Source organism: Pomacea canaliculata, linkage group LG9, assembly GCF_003073045.1.
Source record: "Pomacea canaliculata isolate SZHN2017 linkage group LG9, ASM307304v1, whole genome shotgun sequence".
Classification (NCBI taxonomy): domain Eukaryota; kingdom Metazoa; phylum Mollusca; class Gastropoda; order Architaenioglossa; family Ampullariidae; genus Pomacea; species Pomacea canaliculata.
In genome coordinates, this window is record NC_037598.1 from 3,998,123 (window position 1) to 4,017,005 (window position 18,883).

Genomic DNA, 18,883 nt, shown 5'->3' on the forward strand with positions numbered 1-18,883 from the left:
GTAATCGTTATCTTACTTTAGATATTAGAAAAAGAACTCGAGACATGTAAATTTGATGAACTTAATAAAACAATGAACTCTGGTTCTTCTGGGGAAAAAACTGGGAAGTTAACAGTTTAAAGGAATACTTAAGACTTTTCAAGAGCACAATGGTTGACGAAATGTCAACATTTGCTCTGTCAGAAAAATAGTTACGAACAGTCGAACTTAACATTAAAAGGTTTAAATTACAAAAATAAACTTAAAGACAGAAACAGTAGCAGCAACACCAACATAAGCTAGTAAGCACAGTGTGGATACTGATGTATGATCAGCTTATCACCTTTTGATTATGTGTCAGAGACATAGTCTAATCAAACATCTCTAGAACAACTAACAACGGATAAATCAAATGAAAATCATTCCAATACAGAAAACATTCTTTCTTTAATTAAATTTTACACTTTATAAAAGCAATTAAGACTTTCATTCAGCAAATCATAAACAAACTGATAAGAAAATAAAAAACAATGAATGTCATAAATACAAAACTGCAATATCACCTTTACAGTATTACCCAGTGTTATGATGTCAGATTTTTTAACATTCACACTAAAGAGAATATTGTCCTACAAACCAAGAAAAATGTATTATTTTATAAAAAAGATTTTATAAGAAAATAGGTAAAAGTTTTATTTTATTCGTATTCCAGCTTTCCTCCTATGTAAGTAGCTTAAACACTCATGACAAATTTAAACATCCAAACTTGACATTGAATTAAGTTTGTGGCAGTGAAGTGCTGAATGTCTTTAGCAAATGAAATACTTGTTGTGATGTGAGCTTTATTCCTAAGAAGAATCTAGCAGCTGCACATTTCTTTTGAGCTTCTCGATGTACAAAGCAAAGGGTAAAGTCTCAACTTATAAATTAAGACCGACATTAAAAAAGCTAAACAAAAAAGTAAATAAAATAAAATCCTCCTCTGTCAACCAAACTCGTAGACTGTATACAAAGGAATGCATTAGGTCAAAGGGGAAACGGACAGATGCTGGCCTTTGAAACTGATTGATGGGGAAACAAAGCAACTTCAAGATAATGATTTGAGAAAACAAAAGCGTAAAGATAAATAATATCAGTGATCACTGAAAACAACAGCTTAAAGATAATGATCTGTCATCTTGAGAACATAATTTAGAAATAATGATCAATGATCAGCAACAACAACAACAACGATAGCAGCAGCTGAAAGCACTCAGTACACTAGCACTAGGGAAAGAAAAAGAGAAAAAAAAGGAAAAGCAAAGTCTTTCATATTCAAACCTAGCAATTATTGCACACCTGTCAGCAACTTCCGGTAAACTTCCCTCCCGCCCCTGTCAGGTAAACAATAAACATCTTCCTCCTTTGCAACCTCCCCAGGTGCGAATTTCCCCAAGTGCGTTGGGGTTAAAAATACAACGTGCATCAAACAATGTTCTTAGACATAAACTGGGAAAAAACATTTATTTTAATGAACGAGAAGTTCTTTGGTTTATTTTTTAAACGTGTGAAGTCATCATAAAATATTAAGTATTGGTCAACGAGCAATGTAAATTGCCGAGGATCAAAAAAGAAAGAAAACTTTCTAGGTCTGTAAATTGTATTAGTTATCTCCCTGAAGAACTAGGGATGTACGATTAACTGAGCTTGTCATGATGCAGAAAGAGGTGGTCCTCGGTAGGTTATAATTTATTTGTCTCGTGGTAAGATTTATCTCATCAAAAGTAGTCACCAAACTGTATATGCAGTTTTATAACTATTCATCACTGTAAAGATTATGGAACAATGTCCGACACTAGATCGGCAGGTATTTTCTCATCAGAAGTTTTCACCACAAAAAGCCCATAATTTTATCATTAAACTATTACTGCTTACTGTGGCGGGGATCTGATAGATGTATGTTACAGCTTGGTATGTCTTCTTCATGACATATTTTTGTTAGTCTTTTTCGTAAATGTTTACATCTCCATTCGCGAAATTTTACTTCATTAGAGGAATAAGTCTATAGAGAGTGTCAACAGTGCCATTGGCGGAACATTTATTTATGGACGTGAAAACGTTTGGCTGGATTCATGTGATTCCAGATTGTATAAAACTTTTAACAAATATTTCTTGTTAACCCGTTGTATAACAAGAGAAGTAAAAGTAGATGTAATCTGAAAAAGTTTTTGGAGGACTTGGAAGTTCCTTGTCCAGTAACTGGTCTCTTTCCGCTCTGCTGGCCCTCGTAATCCGGTTGCGAGTCGCCGCCGGAACTGACGTCACAAATTGGAGGTTTGAACCCCGAGAAGACACGAACCACCATGCCAAGAGCCTCCTGTCCACAATTTTCTCCCAGGACACGGCGTGAACAAACATCGGCCGCTTGAAAATATCTGGAAAATATGTCCAGTGGCACGAAAACTGAGTGACACGGAAAGAAAGAAAAAATACACGGAAAACACCAAGTATCTATGGATTTACCTTGAATGTTTACTCTAAAGCATTAAAATATATGTTGAATACAAAGGCAGACATGAGATGTGGCAATATATGGATAATAAAGACGTGTATAACATGAATACAGGCGTTGACATGAGCACAAATCCTGAACATCTTGGGTAATATGCAGAACGATGGTGCACATACCCGCGTAGTATATACAACTGCTTGTGAAGAATAATAATTAAGGAATGTATAAAGCACATTTCCCTATTTCCCAGAAGATTCAATGCGCTTGACAACAGAAAGGCAAAACACAAAGAATGAAAAAAATGTATTTAAGACACACAGGGACAGAGATCACAACATGGGACAACAACAAATCAACAAATATGAACACAAGACAGAAAACCTTGCTCACGAAGCATGGTAATAATAATAAAAAAAGAAAGTGCGAGGGGGAAAATACAAGCAGTCATGCACTCAGACTCCAAGGGATGAGACTGCAGGCCACGTGACTGTCAGTTCCGGTTTGTACAAAGACAAGCGGCGCAGCAGCTGCATCAGTAGTCGAGAACTGAGTATTATCAGAAAAGATATCACAGAGTTAAATGTATTGTGTTGACAAACAGACCCAAATAACACAGCAGAGCAGCATGATGCAGATGTGGCCAATGATGCAGTCCAGAAAAAGAAACAGCGAGGCCCAGAAGACAGGAAGGGCAGAACTGAAGCACGAAGTCATTAATTAATTAACAGTAGACGCAAAGCATGACACAGATCCGCCAGTAAAGATGAAGATAGAGAGCACTCCCTGACCAGGTAAGGGATGGGAACTTATCATCTTCATCACACACACAAAAAAAACAGAATTACCTGTATAACACACAGAAAGAAAGCGGACACGAAAAGATGACAACAAAACCTCTTGCGAACCCTCTAAGACACAGATGGGCAAAGGTTTGACTAAGTCTGACTGAAAGATTTTATATAGTATGTCAGACTTATATATTTTATATCGTATGTCAGACTTAAACCATCGTTTCCTTCAATTAAGAGAGGCTTTTATACTTTGTCTACATCCGTCTTCTGTCAGCGTTCTTTGATGAAAGCAAGATGTGAGGGATAGGTGCAGGTAGGAAAGGTTAATGAGGATGACAGCGGTGCAGGTGCAATGACTATGTCCGTACTTGCAGTTGGATGTCATGAGGAAATCCATGTTGGAAGTCGCCTTCACCTTGGTCTGCATCGTCTTCTGCTGCGATTCCAGACATTGGGTGAGAGCGGAATGGCGGCTGGCGATGCACGGGGCATGGCTTTCATACACTGCGACACACCGAACATTCCAGAAGAGCATTCTCACGTGTGGTTGTGTCAGACTCATGTGTGGTCTGAGTTAGACATGTTACCTTTTACACAACAGTCACGTTTTGTGATGCAACAATAAACAGTTTCTCATGGTACACTAATATCTGACCTGTGTGACCCTGCGATTGCTACATCCACTAACACGTACCGTGAATGTTTGAGCAGAAGAAGTCCACGACATCACGTGACTTTTTCGTATCAATCATATTCTGGAGGAAGTGTTCCCGGTCGCTGTTGCCCTGGCACGCTTCCAGAATTTTTTCCAGACAGGAGATTGCGTCATGCAGCGTGCGGTCTCTGGAACATCATCATCACACCAATGCGCGAGGCCACCAACACACGAGGGCACCGGATGTTACGTCACGGGGTCAAGACTTTCAAAACATGTTTCTTAGTGTTGATACACGTTTAGTGTTTGCTGAAACTGTTTTAGTTTGTGTCTGGATTTATTAGTTGATTTTTTTCTTCTTTTTTGTCTAGCAAGTGCAATAAAATAGTGCCTGTGAGGTCAAAAAAGCAGAAAAGAACTTGAAACAAAAAATCAGAAGGACTTGCAGCTGACCGAGAACAACTCTAAAGGACAGAAGACATGTACCTGTAGGTATTTGTAAAGTACAGAAGACATCTACCTGCACGCGTCCTTGGCAAACTGGATCTGTCCGCGCTCAATGAAGGCGTTGGAGATGAATGGTGGTCCTATGCCCAGTCCTGCCGTACATTTCATAGCTTTTTCCAGAGCATTCTTCTGGACAGCCATCCCGCACCGTCATCAAAACTGCAATAAATAATGCAGGACATGGTTCATTAGCTGCACATGACAACTGAGGATCTCGACTGTCTGAACGGTTATCTGGCTGGCTGCTTGCCTTCCTGTCTGTCTGTCTGTTCGTCAGGTTACATCCTCATTTCACTTTCTCCCTCGTCATATCACACACCTTGAACTCTTACACTCGTGTATACACAACTGAGTCATCAGAACTCTTTTCTTTCATCACATGAATAAACACTCCCTCTGAAGCGAACTCTTTACGTTTTTACGATAGAACTTGGCGGCCAGCTCGTCGGATTTTATTAAAGCGCCGTTGGTTTTGATGCTGAATGAAACACTTTTTTATGAGACATTTTGTTTCATCGTCCGACTATCTACCTGTAATTACAGCAAAACTTTTATTTTTACGGGGTCAGTTTGGTGCGCAACAAAAATGCCTCTTAGTGAAGGTGAGGTGCAGGTGCAGGTACAGGGATGACTATCGTGCACATCTTCATTGGAGACAGGTTTCAACCAGGTTGAAAATCTCGCGAGGATATTAAAAGTTCTTCGAGCAAAGATCGGCAAAGTATGGTAAGTGAAAACGAAAATTGGAAGTGGGCGGACATGGAAAACTAGAGTTAAAGCTCGGGTGGTGTACAGTTATTCACTCAGACTTTGTGGAGCAGTATTTTGTACACAGAGCTTAAAGTTGTCATTCGAAAATAAATCCCACCCTGCCAGACCTTTACACCGGACTGTCTCATGCTTACAGCATGAATCCTCTCGACCGATGTGCGTTGATGTAAAATCAGATGGCAGCGATGAAACCCATTCAACCTGGCGCCTGCCAGACCCTCCGACACAGAACAGACTCCCTCCTCTTCCACTAACACTACTTACTGATGCTGCTCTGTCTCTGTCTGAGCAGCTTGTGGGTGGCTGGAGAATGCCTGGCTTCTTTTCTTCCATTCGTTCATAAACACAAGTTTTGCTGTGGAAGTGTTAATCGTTTCGTGGTCGTCCATTGGCTGAGTGATGTAAACGTTTCTCGAAACGCGAAGAACTTAATGATGACATTGCCTAGGTCTTACGGCAGTTAGAATAATAAAGAATTAATTAACCTATTAAAAATGAAGGAAGAGATGAGAAACTGTGACTAATTTAGCAAAAAATGTAAATGGAATGGAAATGGAGAATGTGATGAGAGAAAAGCTGACAAAGGAGGCAATACTATCATCATCATAATCATCAATAATCATCATCATCATCAAAATTTCTACCAGCTGACCACTGCTGAAGCAGCACTCGACAAGGATGAAATGTTCTTGGTGCCTTACACAAAACATAATAAATTTTGGAAACTTAAGTTCGTGGAAACACTGGAGATTTTTGCAGAATACATCACCAAAGGACCGACAAGTGAAACAGAAAAAAAAGAAAAATAAAACTACCTTGAGAAGAAGAACTCACCAGACTTTTTGCTAGCATTGAGGATGGGGAAACGTGACAAAAAACGAAGGTTTGGGTCATGACCTTTTGTACCTGCCCAGGGTATCAGTGCCATGCCCATGAAGAAATGGTTATTTCACAATGATAAGATCCGCTTGTTTGTTGTTGAGGTAGAAGAGTGAGCTTCACAGAAACAGTTTCTCTGTGAAAAGACAACACTGACAAGCAAAGGCTAAAATAATAAACTGCTTTGTACTCAACATCGAGACTTCTATAAAATTAAAAAAAAAGACAACAAAGTTTGAGAACAGGGGGGTACAGTGAGACATCAAGTAAAAAATTTTCTGGCGATCCTTTCCAGTCCAAAGCTGGTTCTGGAGGTTCAGCGATCATTGTTAAAGCCAGCTGAATTTCTTAGCTAGGAAGACTGGTTTGTTTACTAGTTTAAACTGGAAAAAAGACACAACAATGTGCTCAGGAAACTTTTTGTCTGCTTGTCAATTTTTTAAAAGAGACGAGAAAAAAATGTCCCTTAAGCTCTCATGTCGAAAGAGATATAGATAATTTAAAATGGGAGAGAGAGAACATTTAGTGATAATGAAGTGGCTCTTTTAATTAAGTTCATTTAGTTACTTAACTGATATCTTTAAGGCCATTTGCAAACTAATAAATTTCGCTAACACCCTCAGCAGCAGCTGCTGTCGATCCATCAGATGAAAGGTTCCGCAAATTAAAGTCAGAATTTCTCACTCAGAAGTGTACACGAGTTCGTAGATTGGATTTTGATTTAGAGCAAGCCTCAAACTAATTAAACAACTTTAAACAGGGAATGATGTGCAGATGACGAGGGTTTGTGTTTTGTGTACGAGCGAGTGCAAACCTTAAGACTAACGGGTTTGGTACTGATCGAGCAAAGACACTGCACGCGCCGTGTGAACGCGCATATACAATGGAGGAGCGCGCGGTCACACACACAAACACATCCTGCCACTTAGAGAGAATACTACTGTATAAACCTGCCAGTTTTTCATTTGTCCACAGAAAGAAAACTTTGTTCAAAACCTGCAGAAAGACAATGTCTTCATTTAAAATAGACATTTTCCTTCTCACCGACTTTACCGTTGCTTTTTTTGGTCGGGTGTTTGGTCACAACTGAAATGTTCCCCTCTATACTGGTTTCTCCATTTTCCAGGTCAGTTTGTATAAACGTGCATCTATCTATAAATATATATATACACTGACAAAGCTGCCATCCTTGAAATTTCCAACACGATATAACGGCATTGCACAGTTCGTACCCAGTGGACTTTCACATCAAACTTTTGTTATCTTTCATCTGAGTTCGGATTTCAGTGATTATCATTTGTCAATCTATAAGAACAAGCCTATATTGTCTGAACAGTTATTTTAATACCATTCTGTTATATTCTTTCAACAAGCTTGTGAAAATGGAACTCATTTTAAATGTGAATAAGCCATCTGTTCCTTTTTATTCAAGCGTATATATATATATAGAGAGAAAACTATCTTTTTCTTCCAAGTATTTCAATATTGATAAACATTTTTTCCCCAGAAAACAGTGGAGGGTTGTTCACAATAGTATGAGCATCTTGTACTTGAAGGTTATTCGAAGGGTAGAGAATATAAATGTCTAAAGGACCTGCCATGAGGCATGCCCGTTATCGTTCATCATGTCACGGGGCGACTGAGCTGAGTTCGAAACTCGTCAGGTGCTGTCATCATGCATTTGCAGTATATAAACATAGAGATTTCTTCTACTTCCAGTGCATTATCAGTTCTTGTAGAAAAATAATACTTGACACCTGACATCATGTCACATTTTTCATGTCAGTTTGCATTTTGTGTTGGCAGCAAAGTAAACAGAACAAATTTGCAAGAATTTTGTTACCAATCCTTGCAAGAACATTATATTTATTTATTATCAGAATTAAAGAAACTTCTAGAATACAGGGAAAAATATCTTCTTAATCAAGGAGCGAAATGATCACCCTAGCCAGTAGACAAACATCTCCTGAAACTACATTTCCTTTGCCTGAATAAACAAAACATTTTCTTGACTGGGAATTAAACATCTCCCTGACAGGCTGGCAAAACATTTTCATGATGATGACGATCGCAAAGACTACTGGGCAGGGAGCCAGGCGCCAGCTTTTCTCTCTGATGGCCAACATGGCCTCGTGACTGTCTGGTGAGCTGCACTCACTGCAGTGAGTACAACAAAGCATGGAGCTGGCATTCGGAAAGGATTGCAAGATGTACTAGTCTATCATTGAATCGAGAACCTCTCCCACAGAACATATGGCGACTGATAGTATCAGGCACTTGGCACCTCGAGACATGCGCAGCTCGGCAGGAAATGATTCGCATTAGTTTTCCCATCGTTGATATCATTTCTCTGTCCTCCTCCATCTCTCCCTCCTTCTCTTTTCCTCTCTCTTTGTCTGTATGTATTTTTTCTTACCTTCTTTCTTTCTAAGCGCTTTTTCTAAACCTTTGCTGTTGAGCTCCAATAATGAAGAATCTGCGGGAAAACCGTTTGTTTTTCTACAAGTTTGTCTGAATTAGAGTAAATCAGTTTAATATAAAACTTGTGATTATCTGAAAATTCGCCATAAACAGTTTTATTGTTTTATTGCGCAACTTAATGACTAAAATATATTAATGTTAGCATTCTCTTTTTTTTCTCGGAATGTGTCTTTCTCATTCTTATTCAGTGTCTTTGTGTGTGTGTTCCGACGTGTGTCCCTCTGTGTGTGTGTGTGTGAGGTATGTGTGTATGTGTTATGTGTGTTTATGTGTGTGTAATTATTATTCTGCTCTCTTTCGTCATATTTTTTCAGTGGAGGTTTTTATTTTTTTTTTTTTAAATTTTGCGTGTGTAGCAGTTGCCTCTCTTGTTCTGAAGCTGGAACGATGCTGGAGCAGACAAACCGCTAGGAGTGTGACGTCACCAGAGAGCGAGGCGCGCCCCAGTCACGCGCATTTCAAGAGCAGCACGTGCCGGCCCGCCTTTGAAGACTGTTTAAACATGGCGAGCTCCCAAGTGCACGTGCTGTAGGTAACATAAACTTTACGTGTGTTCACGTGCGCGCTGCTGTCCCTCGCTCTTGCCGTTTGATGGTTCTTTGCTTCAAGAGAACAGAGTTGGAGGCACAGAGAGAGAGAGAGACATAAAGACACGCACACACACATTCACACGCGCGTTCAGGCACGCACGAACACATACAGACAGAGTGTAAAAATGTTAGTTCAAAGAAGTAGTTAAAGAACAGAGAGCGTGTCTTGGAAAAGGAGGAAGACAGATGATGGTCAGAACTTCAGCGGTTGAAAGATCGTGTTTGAGGTACTGTATGTTTTATATAAAAATATATATCACAGATGGAATATATATATACACAAACTGTTAATGTGCAGAGGTACAAACTATTAATATGCAGATCTTCTCTCCTCTGGCTAATCCTCACATTAAAAATGAAAGCCAAATGAAGAACATCTCAGCAATGTAAGTAACATCAACAACACCACCTGCCTCTGACCATTTCCTCTTTTTCATCCTTACCTGCTTCATCTCTTCCATCGTCGGTCCCAGAGGCACGTACCCGTTATCTTCTCTCTCATTAAGCCGTGCCTTACTTGCACCCGCCGTGCGCGGTGAGACTGTCCGGGTACAGTACCTGTATTGCACGTGACATTCAGTGTCAGACTTGCCAGGTGCGATACCCGAACTGCGCGTGACATTTCGACGGTTTGCAGTATCAGATGCTCATTGAGAGAGCACAGCGGGTATAGCAACCAGGAGAAAGATGCTCAAAAGTTTACTTACCTCGAGAAATTCAGCCCTTGAAAATTACATATACCTCAATAATGCCATGTGGAAGTGGAATAGAACAGAAAGTGACATAAACATCAAACCGATCACAAAGAAAACCGTTATGATTGTTATTACTGTGTCGCTGTACTTCAGTAGGACCCGCGATGGCATGATATTCATTACAAACGAGGGTTAGGACTAGAGTTTAAATGAGGGTTAAGGTTTGGGTTAGGTTAAGTTTAAAGTTTTATTTTTTCCATAGTCACTTTGTAACTCATGTAATGCTTAAAACTACAATGACAGAAAAAAAAACAGAATTATAATGAATATTCAATTATATACCCTAGGAAGGGAGAGGGAGGGGGACTAAATCATAGTACCCAGAGTTAACTCCCAACGGTCGACCCTGCGAACATGTGTCTCATACAGAGAGCGTTCCAAGACGAGATCTGAACCCAGGGCCTCTCACTGCAGTGTTTTAACCGCTACGCCTCCTGGCGCCCATTGGAGCAGTTTTTTTTAACCCGGAGGTACAAGCACGAGTGCTAGCGAGCACATGTGAAGGTCTGGGTGTGAGAAAGCTAACAGATACAAATGTCAATAGTTGCTAATGTCTCAATAACGGATCTGAGCTGTCAGGAGAGATCATGGTGTGCCAAGGGTGGGGAGGGCTTAGGCGGGATGTATCTTTGGTGCAATTGCTGTATCTCTCTATCTCTCTATGTATGCGAAAAAGTTGTACGTGTTTGTGTGTGTGAATGTGCGTGTGTGTGTGTGTGTGTGATAGTAGTACTGATGCTTGTATGTCTGGTGTACGTGTACGTCCAGGCGTGTGTATACATATCCATATGTAAGTTGGCCTGCGCGCCGTCTGCCTGACGAAAGATTATGCTCAACATGACAAATTGAGAGAAGGGAGAGAGTGAGAGAGGAAATGGAAAGATACACTTATAACTTGAGCAAATTAATTATTTCGTTTATGCATTAAAAATTTTATATTTGTATATATAATTCACTAACCCACCACTTGCGCAGGTTCATTTCAAAATATCCAAATTTCTTTTTCTCTCAAACTCATACACACAATCACTCACACATGCTTAGACACTCACTTTCTATTTATCTCACACACGCACACACAGACGCACATATTTTTTCTCTCTCTTTCTCTCTAGTATCATATCTATAAACATGGAGAGATGTACACACCTGAATTTACAATTAGATGGGCGATTCAATGACTTACGCTAACGACTGATGACTAATTGACTGACCGCTAATTTGACCAGGAGGAGCATCACATGAAACTTTTACATACTCACCTCTTTGCCCTATTACCTTGACCTAGCTTGACCTCTCCACCCCAGTGGTTGTTACCCAAACCCAGGAGGGCACCGCCTGATCCTCGGCCTACTTTCAGTTTAGTTTCGAGGCGTGTACATGGTGTGACTGTTACACTGGGCGAAGCTTTGAGTGTAAATGTCGGGGATCAGGCTCTCCTTCTGTTTTTCTGTTTTGTAGGTATTGCTTGTCTCATAACAATCTCTCTCGGCGACTGGAAGAGTGTAAACAAGCCCCTTAACGAGTGAGAAGAGATCACTTACAAGTTCTTATGTGAATAAACATTCAATGCAGTTCATGATCAAATAAAGAAAAACCAGAAAAAAACGAGAAAGCAAAAGAAACGAGAACTTCCTATACAAATACTCCCCCGCCATTCTTGAGCTCAAGAACCGACAAGAGCAGACGACAAGAGGAAGGCACTTATCCTGAGAGACCAAGTCACTCAGCCGTGCTCACGTGACCAATCAGAGGCCTATCAGAGGTCACGTGAGGTCCATCAAGTATCAAGACCGGAAGTATAGAAAACGTTTTCGCACAGCAATAACACAAAAACTCCACCTTGAAAAAAAAAATGAAAGTGATGTAAGCAGACGGCTGTTTCAAAGAGCTCGCGGCTACAGGTGAAGTAGGCGGGGGATCTGGAAACAGCCATTGCTGACGTAAGCAGGTTCATGACCGTTGTCTCAAAAGCCCTTGAAAGTGGAATCAAATCTTCGGCACACATTTTAAAATGCTTTCATGTTCCTCGACTTTGACGAACAGAAACACTGACCGAAAATGCATGCAACAAGAAGTTGAAACAATTATAAGGCAGTAGTTAGTGAAGGTAATGATGAGCATACAGCAGGGTGGGCAAATTATGGCCAGTAGACGTCTTTGGACCGGTCCATCTGCCAAAATATAAAGTCCACTTGTTTTCATTTTTTAAAGTTATCGTAGGTTATTTTGACGAGTGTTACCACTGTGCATTGTGTGTGTGTCTGCGATCGTTTACGTTGTATAGAAGAACTTCCATTGTTTCGCTTCCAGGACATTTTCACTGACCTACATCTACATACTGTGTTGTTTACCAGACTTTGATTTCAGAAATATTTTCCTTGATGTTGTCCAATAGACCTTCGGACAACCAATGACGCGAGGAAAGTGAAGACAGTTTCTCCGTCTCCTTATTTCTTTCAACTGTCCGCCAACAAATACTGTTTTTATTTGTCTATCCCTCCAATCTCTCTCTCTTCATTGTTCGTTCGTAATTTATTCATGTATGGATAATTTCGTTTTCTTTGTTTATTTCTTTCTTTCAGACTCAAGTAAGAAGTTCGCCTGAGGCTTTGTGTGTGGCATCATCCTCTGTCAGAGAAAGAGAACCTTTATCACATCAGATACACAGACTTGGCGCAACTGACCTCTGCACCCGGCTAACCTCCGCACCCTTTTAACCTCTGCACTTTACTGACTTTTGCACTCTGCTGACTTCAGTGCTCTTCCTGTCGAGCGACTCAATGTGTCCTCGTTATTAGCCACATAACAACTAGTTTCCCTGGGTATGGCGCAGGAGACCAGACTGTCTACCCTACACAGAGAGGCGAATTACAGAAAAAAGTGTTCAATCGAACTCGAGATGGAAACCATTTCCAATTCTTTATAGTGTCCAGATAATTAGGACAGCATATCACTTTCAACAACTTGCAAAATTAATGTAATTATTTCTATTGATTTTAATTGGCGGCCAATAATTACAAATGTGTTCAGAAATGTGTGATGATTTTTTTTTTTTTTTTTAGTGGAATGGGTGGGAGGGAGCACTTAATAAATTTATTTCACCTCCCCCTACCTAACCTTCACACGGTGTCAGTGCCGGGTTCAAGGTCTCGTTGAACTCTGAGAAAACATTCTGTGATTGGCTGGCTGTTTCGGTTTGAAGAGCGGATGATGCATTTGTCTTCATGGATGCAATCAGTTGGACGAGCAAAAGTATTGTTTATTCTCCGCATTGCCATCCTTAAACGGCAGATTTATTCATCCCCCTGATATTTCGAAACCTTTCTGCCACATAAAAATTAGCAAACTGTCCAACTGGAGCAAATAAACAATATGTCCTGCCTCCACAAGCTAATCATGCAACCTGCTAAAATCAAAGCCATTACCGAACAGTAGTGAATCCTCTTGCACGTGACCTCAGTGCCTGCTGACTATTATTGTTAGTCCATCTCGCGATAAAACATTTTGTGCACTCAGATGAGGCCCCTCGGTATAAAAGTCGGGGATGACAGTATAAACAGATGCCACTAGTACCAAATGATGCTAACACATTTAGACGGGATCTCCGAGTTCAATGTTTGTCTTTTATTTTTCTGGCACTTGGTAGGAAACATCAAGCTCAGAGATAAACTGTTACACTTATTTCAAATGTATACTCAGAAAAAAATTCTGTATTTGTCGGTACAATAACTCTCGTCTGGTTTCCTCAGATTGTCTGAGGCAGCCTCTCGGATACAGACATGGCAACAGGGATGATAAGTTGTTTTGTGTTGCATTTCAACTATAAATAAACAATAATATCTACAAAATCCCAAACGTGAAAAACCTAGAGTTTCATCGAGAAAAAATACTAAAGATAGATGTGAGTTCACTAAAACTTTGAATACTCCAAAGGTTATTGCATATTGAATAAGATGTCCATCAATCTGACATTCTGGCGATTGTGAGGTTTCCGTTTAGATGTAATAAAAAAAATTGTAAGCAAGTATAAACAATGATATCAAGGCTTGGTAGTATGCTTCCTGTCACGTGAGGCATCTGCTGGCATTGTCCGGACACACAATGAGGAGAAAGGCTGCCAAAGGGCGGATAGATGTTGAGAACAAGAGAAAGAAGGTGAAAAGGCCGAGGGCGGATGAAAACTGTGGAAATAGGTAACCCTAATGACCCCGGAGGTACTACCTCCTCCTTGAGTAAGACAGAGGCAGGAAAGATCATCAGAACGAATGTGTCCTGCTTGTGTTCATAGAATATGTCCTGAACGCCATGCGCTCTGTCATAAGAAAGAATGAAAGAAAGAATATCACACAAACAAGTTCCCTCGTTAAGAACAGAAAATGATGATGAACAAACTGCAGTTCTCTGTACATAAATACTGTGTGTGGAGGGTTGGTAGGGATTGGAGTTTCACGCCGAGCCAGCAACTAAGACTATCTCACAGCAAGGCACCCAGTCCTGTAAACAGAATGTCCGGAAGACAATATTAATATAAAAATATTATGATAATGGTGGTAATGGTAGGGGTGAGCAGAACTTAAAAGCTTGAGAGTTTTACAGATATTGAGATAAGGTATCTTCAAGTGTAGGAAGCTCGGAGAACAGCAGAAGCATGGCTATTAACAGTGGAACTTCAGGTTACATGCCACCTGGAGGAAAAATCTTTGAAGCAACTCCGGAGAAGTCGATGCTCACTTCACCTACTCTCCTTCAACCACTCAGATACCCTCCCTCAGCACAATCTTATTTCGAACACACACACATCCTCAGAAAAAAGACACCAAGAGAGAAACACGAAACCACACACAAAGAGAAAGAACATAGTAGCTATTACTAGTTAACTTGGAACCCAGATGTTGTCCATCAATAGCCAATAGCATTCCACTTTTGTCAAAGAAAGAAGCAAAAATGAGAAAAGCCGGGATTACAATGCATAAAACATTTAAAACAAACATGTGCTTAAATACAAGCACGTACACACACATTTTTTATACCTCATCCGCCCCTCCCTCTCTCAGTGACCGCAAGGAGGTGCCGAACGGAGGAAACACAAGTAACCCTTACTATGTACACAAACCCTCGGCGTGGGCGGGTCTGACTACAACGGTCACAGAGCTGCCAGAGGGTCGACCCCGTTCCCCGCAAACGGTTGCTTTCAGTAGCAGACGGTGTCTGCTGGTGTCGGTATGACAAAACCTACTCTCACACACGGGCGCGGCTACAACCACGGAAGTACCTCTGTGTGTGTGTGTGCGCGTGCGTGCGTGCCTATGTGTTTGTGTGTGTGTGTGATTGTGTTCGTGTTTCACTGTTTCAAAGATGGATAGAGAGAAAGGTAATCCTCTCCAATGTTCTCAGTCATTAACTATATCAGTATTATAATAACCTGGGGCTACTCACCTACGGAGTCTCCTGAAAACCAGTGGTTCACATACAATGAACACAAGGTAAGGACCGAGTGAATCCCTGTCTACGCAAGAGAATGTCTCGGAGGTCAAACCTCGAGGCATCTCACCCGTAAACATGCGGGTACATGCGGTACATGCGGGTACTTACCGGTGCCGACACAGAAGCAGCTTGCACACCACAGCCACAGCAGCGGCCTGCGTAACTCCATTGTGGCGAGGACACTGCTGCACGGCGGACGGACACGGCGGCTGCGCGGTGCGTGCGGTGTGATGCTGGCCTGACTCACACAGACACGTCTGCTTCTCTTGGCACACTCACACACGCTGGGGCCAGAGGCACGGAAACACACTCAGCACTAACCCAGCGGCCAACACCAGTCATCAAAAAAATCTATTCGTGGACTGCACGCCGTCTTCGTGAAGCGGGATTCAAATCCAGCGTCTGCCGGTGGGAGAGGTGGTCGATGAATGAAAAAGCTTGCAGGCGCCAATGGTTGAACTGTTTATTGACATGACGGAGAGTAAGCAGTTCAAGCAAACTCACGAGGCTTTGCTTTCTTTTTTTTTTTAAAGCTTATAATGATGAACTTTACCCTTTTACACAGCTTTTGTAATTGTTCGCTCGACTCCATGTTGCTTCCTTCATCTGCGTTCTGTCCCATGATCGAAATTTGCTCTTCTCCTCTCGATATTCATTACAAATGCTTGGGATGGAAATGAAAAGAAGAGAAAACTAGCAAGTGTCGGTTTTCGACTGGTGTGAGAAATCAGAATAACATGGTAGCTTAGAGCAAATCCCTGTTTATTAACCTCTGCAAGTCCAGCTGTTTACAGTTTACTCACGGCTACATTTTGTTTGTGTGTCACAGGTGTGGAGCCCAACCTCTTTTTGAGGCATTCACACACTGCTTGCGTGCGTGTGTTTCTGTCAGTGTGTGTGTGTGGATTGTTTAAATATTCCATCACAACGTGTCGAGAATGAAATTGTCGATCATGGGAGACAGCATGTGGATGATAATTATTCAAAGCAGCCCTCAAACATATTCTGCAGTGAGTCATCGTGATGCGGAACGAAGACCTACAGCAGGAGAGGCAACTGTGGTCACAATTGATTTTCTTGCCAGCAGACGCTCGACTGTTTGTTCCGGACAGACAGACGAACACATGGACTGGCAGGTCAACAAGACCTTGTTTCTCTTGCATCATGCTGTCGGCACGCACAGTTCATTTGTTTGCTGGGTTCGATAGGACTATCCTTCCATCCGCATCTGGTGGCCCTCTTCCAGTAAGGAAAAAATCTTTTGTTAAATAGGCGATAGGAACTGTTCATGAATGTATATATATAAAATTCATGTAATGATATATACAATTCAATAAAATTGAATAAAGTATTGAAATTCATTGAAAAACATGGCTGGTTCAGCTTGAAGCTGACTAGGTGCCATCTTACCACTCATAAGGCAATGTCTCAGACTTAGGGATGTCCTTACACTGTATTTTCTTATTTTTCATAACCTGTCAACCTTACATGCTTTCTGTTTTTTTTTTTCTGTTTAAGTCTTTGATTTAAAACTGAGAAGAAAGGAAGTTCGTAAATCTGTTCATGTTTCATGCTGGTCTGTGTGAGACTACGAGTGGCAAGATGGCTGCGTGGTGTCTTCAGTTCTGTTACAGAGCGCTGTGAGAGTCAGTTCAGTAGTTTTTTATCATTGAAATGCTGCCATGATCAGAGAACGAAGTAGTAACAGTACAATGGGGAGGGGTGTGGTGGTGAAGGAGTGAAGAAGCTGAGAGTGAAGAGGGTGTTGAGCACGTGGCATGGGTGCGGAAGAGGTGAGGCTGCAAACTATCAGCAGATCCTTCTCCATTCCATTTTTCTGCGACTATTTGCAGTGTGTGGTGTGTATGTGGGCGCGGCAACTTTATGCACGAGTGCAAATATTTGCACGTGGAATTATCTCTTAATGATTGTTGGCAAGAGATAACAATGGGATGGACGTTGCATTTCACCCTGAGTGTGCATGCGCATATCCTTGTGGCTATGTGCATTTTGTGTGTGTGACAGAGAGAGAAAGAGAGACTAAATTAGGAGGAGACAGGAGGCAAGAAGATGAAATCGGCTGCAGAATTTTTGCACTAATTAGTTCGGAAGCATATTACCTCACAGGTAATTACTAAAAGTGAAAGCTGCAGCCTACTCCAGCGCAACCTCAACAACAAATATGAAGATACGGAGTCCATGTCTGTAAACTGTACAGATTATCAGTGGGTGTTATTTTTATTATACAAACTGTCCAAAGTCTCCACCATCATGTGACATTTCTGAAAGCTATTTTTAGGTGAACATGTCCTTTTCCTGAGAATTAGCTGGACTTCAGTCTGTACAAGAATGTTATCGGGAGACATCGACTCTAGATGACCTACTCTTGGAGCGACCAGCCCATCACTGGGTTTTCCCACCATCGATTCTGTGGGAGGATACGTGTTGGGGGGGAGAGGTTTCTGACTTGATTACCTCAGTCTGGATCGCTGCGGCAGCAGACATTCAAGGGAAAAATCTTTTTTCAAGTCCACATTGCGGGACTGGACTTTTTAAATGATTGGACCGGAAGGGAGGTCTTCTAGTTCTAAGATTTCTTTGGCAGATTTCCGTGCATTTCTCTCAGTCGTCTGTCAATTTAAAAAAAATCTCAAGAGAAGTTTAACAGACATTTAAGCAAAAATGTGATGTGAGGGTCAGGACTGAAACAAACCACAGGCTGTATACAACTTCATGGCTTGCATGCGCACACACACAAACACACACACACACATGTGCAAACATACACAAGCACGCACGATGGTATAAATCATTCACCCAAGAACATACACGCGCGTGCATGAATACATGCTTTCGCTTATCGGCTGGTTTACACATTCACTCACAGACATATCGAAGTATTAGTTTTATTGTTACAGAGATACATCTTATATCTCATCTAAGCAACAGTGCTAATAAGATGTGAAATTTTATTATACAACTCCATCAGTGCCTGTGGATGAACTCCCAGGACGCATCTTGGCAGGTGAGTGGAGGCAAGTACAATAACATTTCTTGTTCAACAAAGGCTATGACTAAATGGTGCCACTAAATATTTATCTTCAGCAAACTTGAAGTTTAGCCGTTTCTGCTTATAAACCGTTACCGAGGGCTTGCACAATGCCGACTTCATTTGTCAACTAAAGAAACCCTTAAAAAAAGAAATCCTTGTGCCAAGCAGTCTCGCCCTCGAGTGACTCACGTGTCGTCGGCCGCCGGCAGGTCACATGGCAGATGAGAGAAAACAAAGGAGACGACAAAATAATACTTGTTTGCTTAATTAATATCGTCGATAAAGCTGCCACGCTCCGTGCTTTAATGAGACTTTTTCTCGCGAGCAAAAGGCAGGAAATGCTTGCACGATGGAGTGCATATCACACGTGCACAGCATTAACATGAAAGAGAGCTTTCATTCCTTCCTTCATACATTCAAAGAAGTACACTTGAGGATCCAGTGG

The 18,883-nt window shown here is 41.2% G+C and overlaps 1 protein-coding gene across 1 annotated transcript; it reads right to left on the bottom strand.

Moving 5' to 3' along the window:
• Nucleotides 1-407: 407 nt before the first annotated feature.
• Nucleotides 408-15,646, bottom strand: LOC112572426. Its single transcript, XM_025252100.1, has 5 exons — nt 15,495-15,646; nt 4,437-4,582; nt 3,956-4,104; nt 3,630-3,765; nt 408-2,393 (listed from the first exon to the last, which is right to left on the bottom strand). Exons 2-5 carry the CDS (start codon nt 4,562-4,564, stop codon nt 2,117-2,119), a joined length of 690 nt encoding a protein of 229 aa, XP_025107885.1. The 5' UTR covers nt 4,565-4,582; nt 15,495-15,646; the 3' UTR covers nt 408-2,116.
• Between the last annotated feature and the right edge of the window lie 3,237 nt (nt 15,647-18,883).

Coding starts and splice junctions, on each gene's coding strand:
- LOC112572426 (XM_025252100.1), bottom strand. CDS start 4,564: ATGGCTGTCCAGAAGAATGCTCTGGAAAAAGCTATGAAATGTACGGCA. Junction 3,766..3,955: donor CTTCTGCTCAAACATTCACG/GTACGTGTTAGT, acceptor GGTGTGTCGCAG/TGTATGAAAGCCATGCCCCG. Junction 2,394..3,629: donor CTCATGACATCCAACTGCAA/GTACGGACATAG, acceptor CATATTTTCCAG/ATATTTTCAAGCGGCCGATG.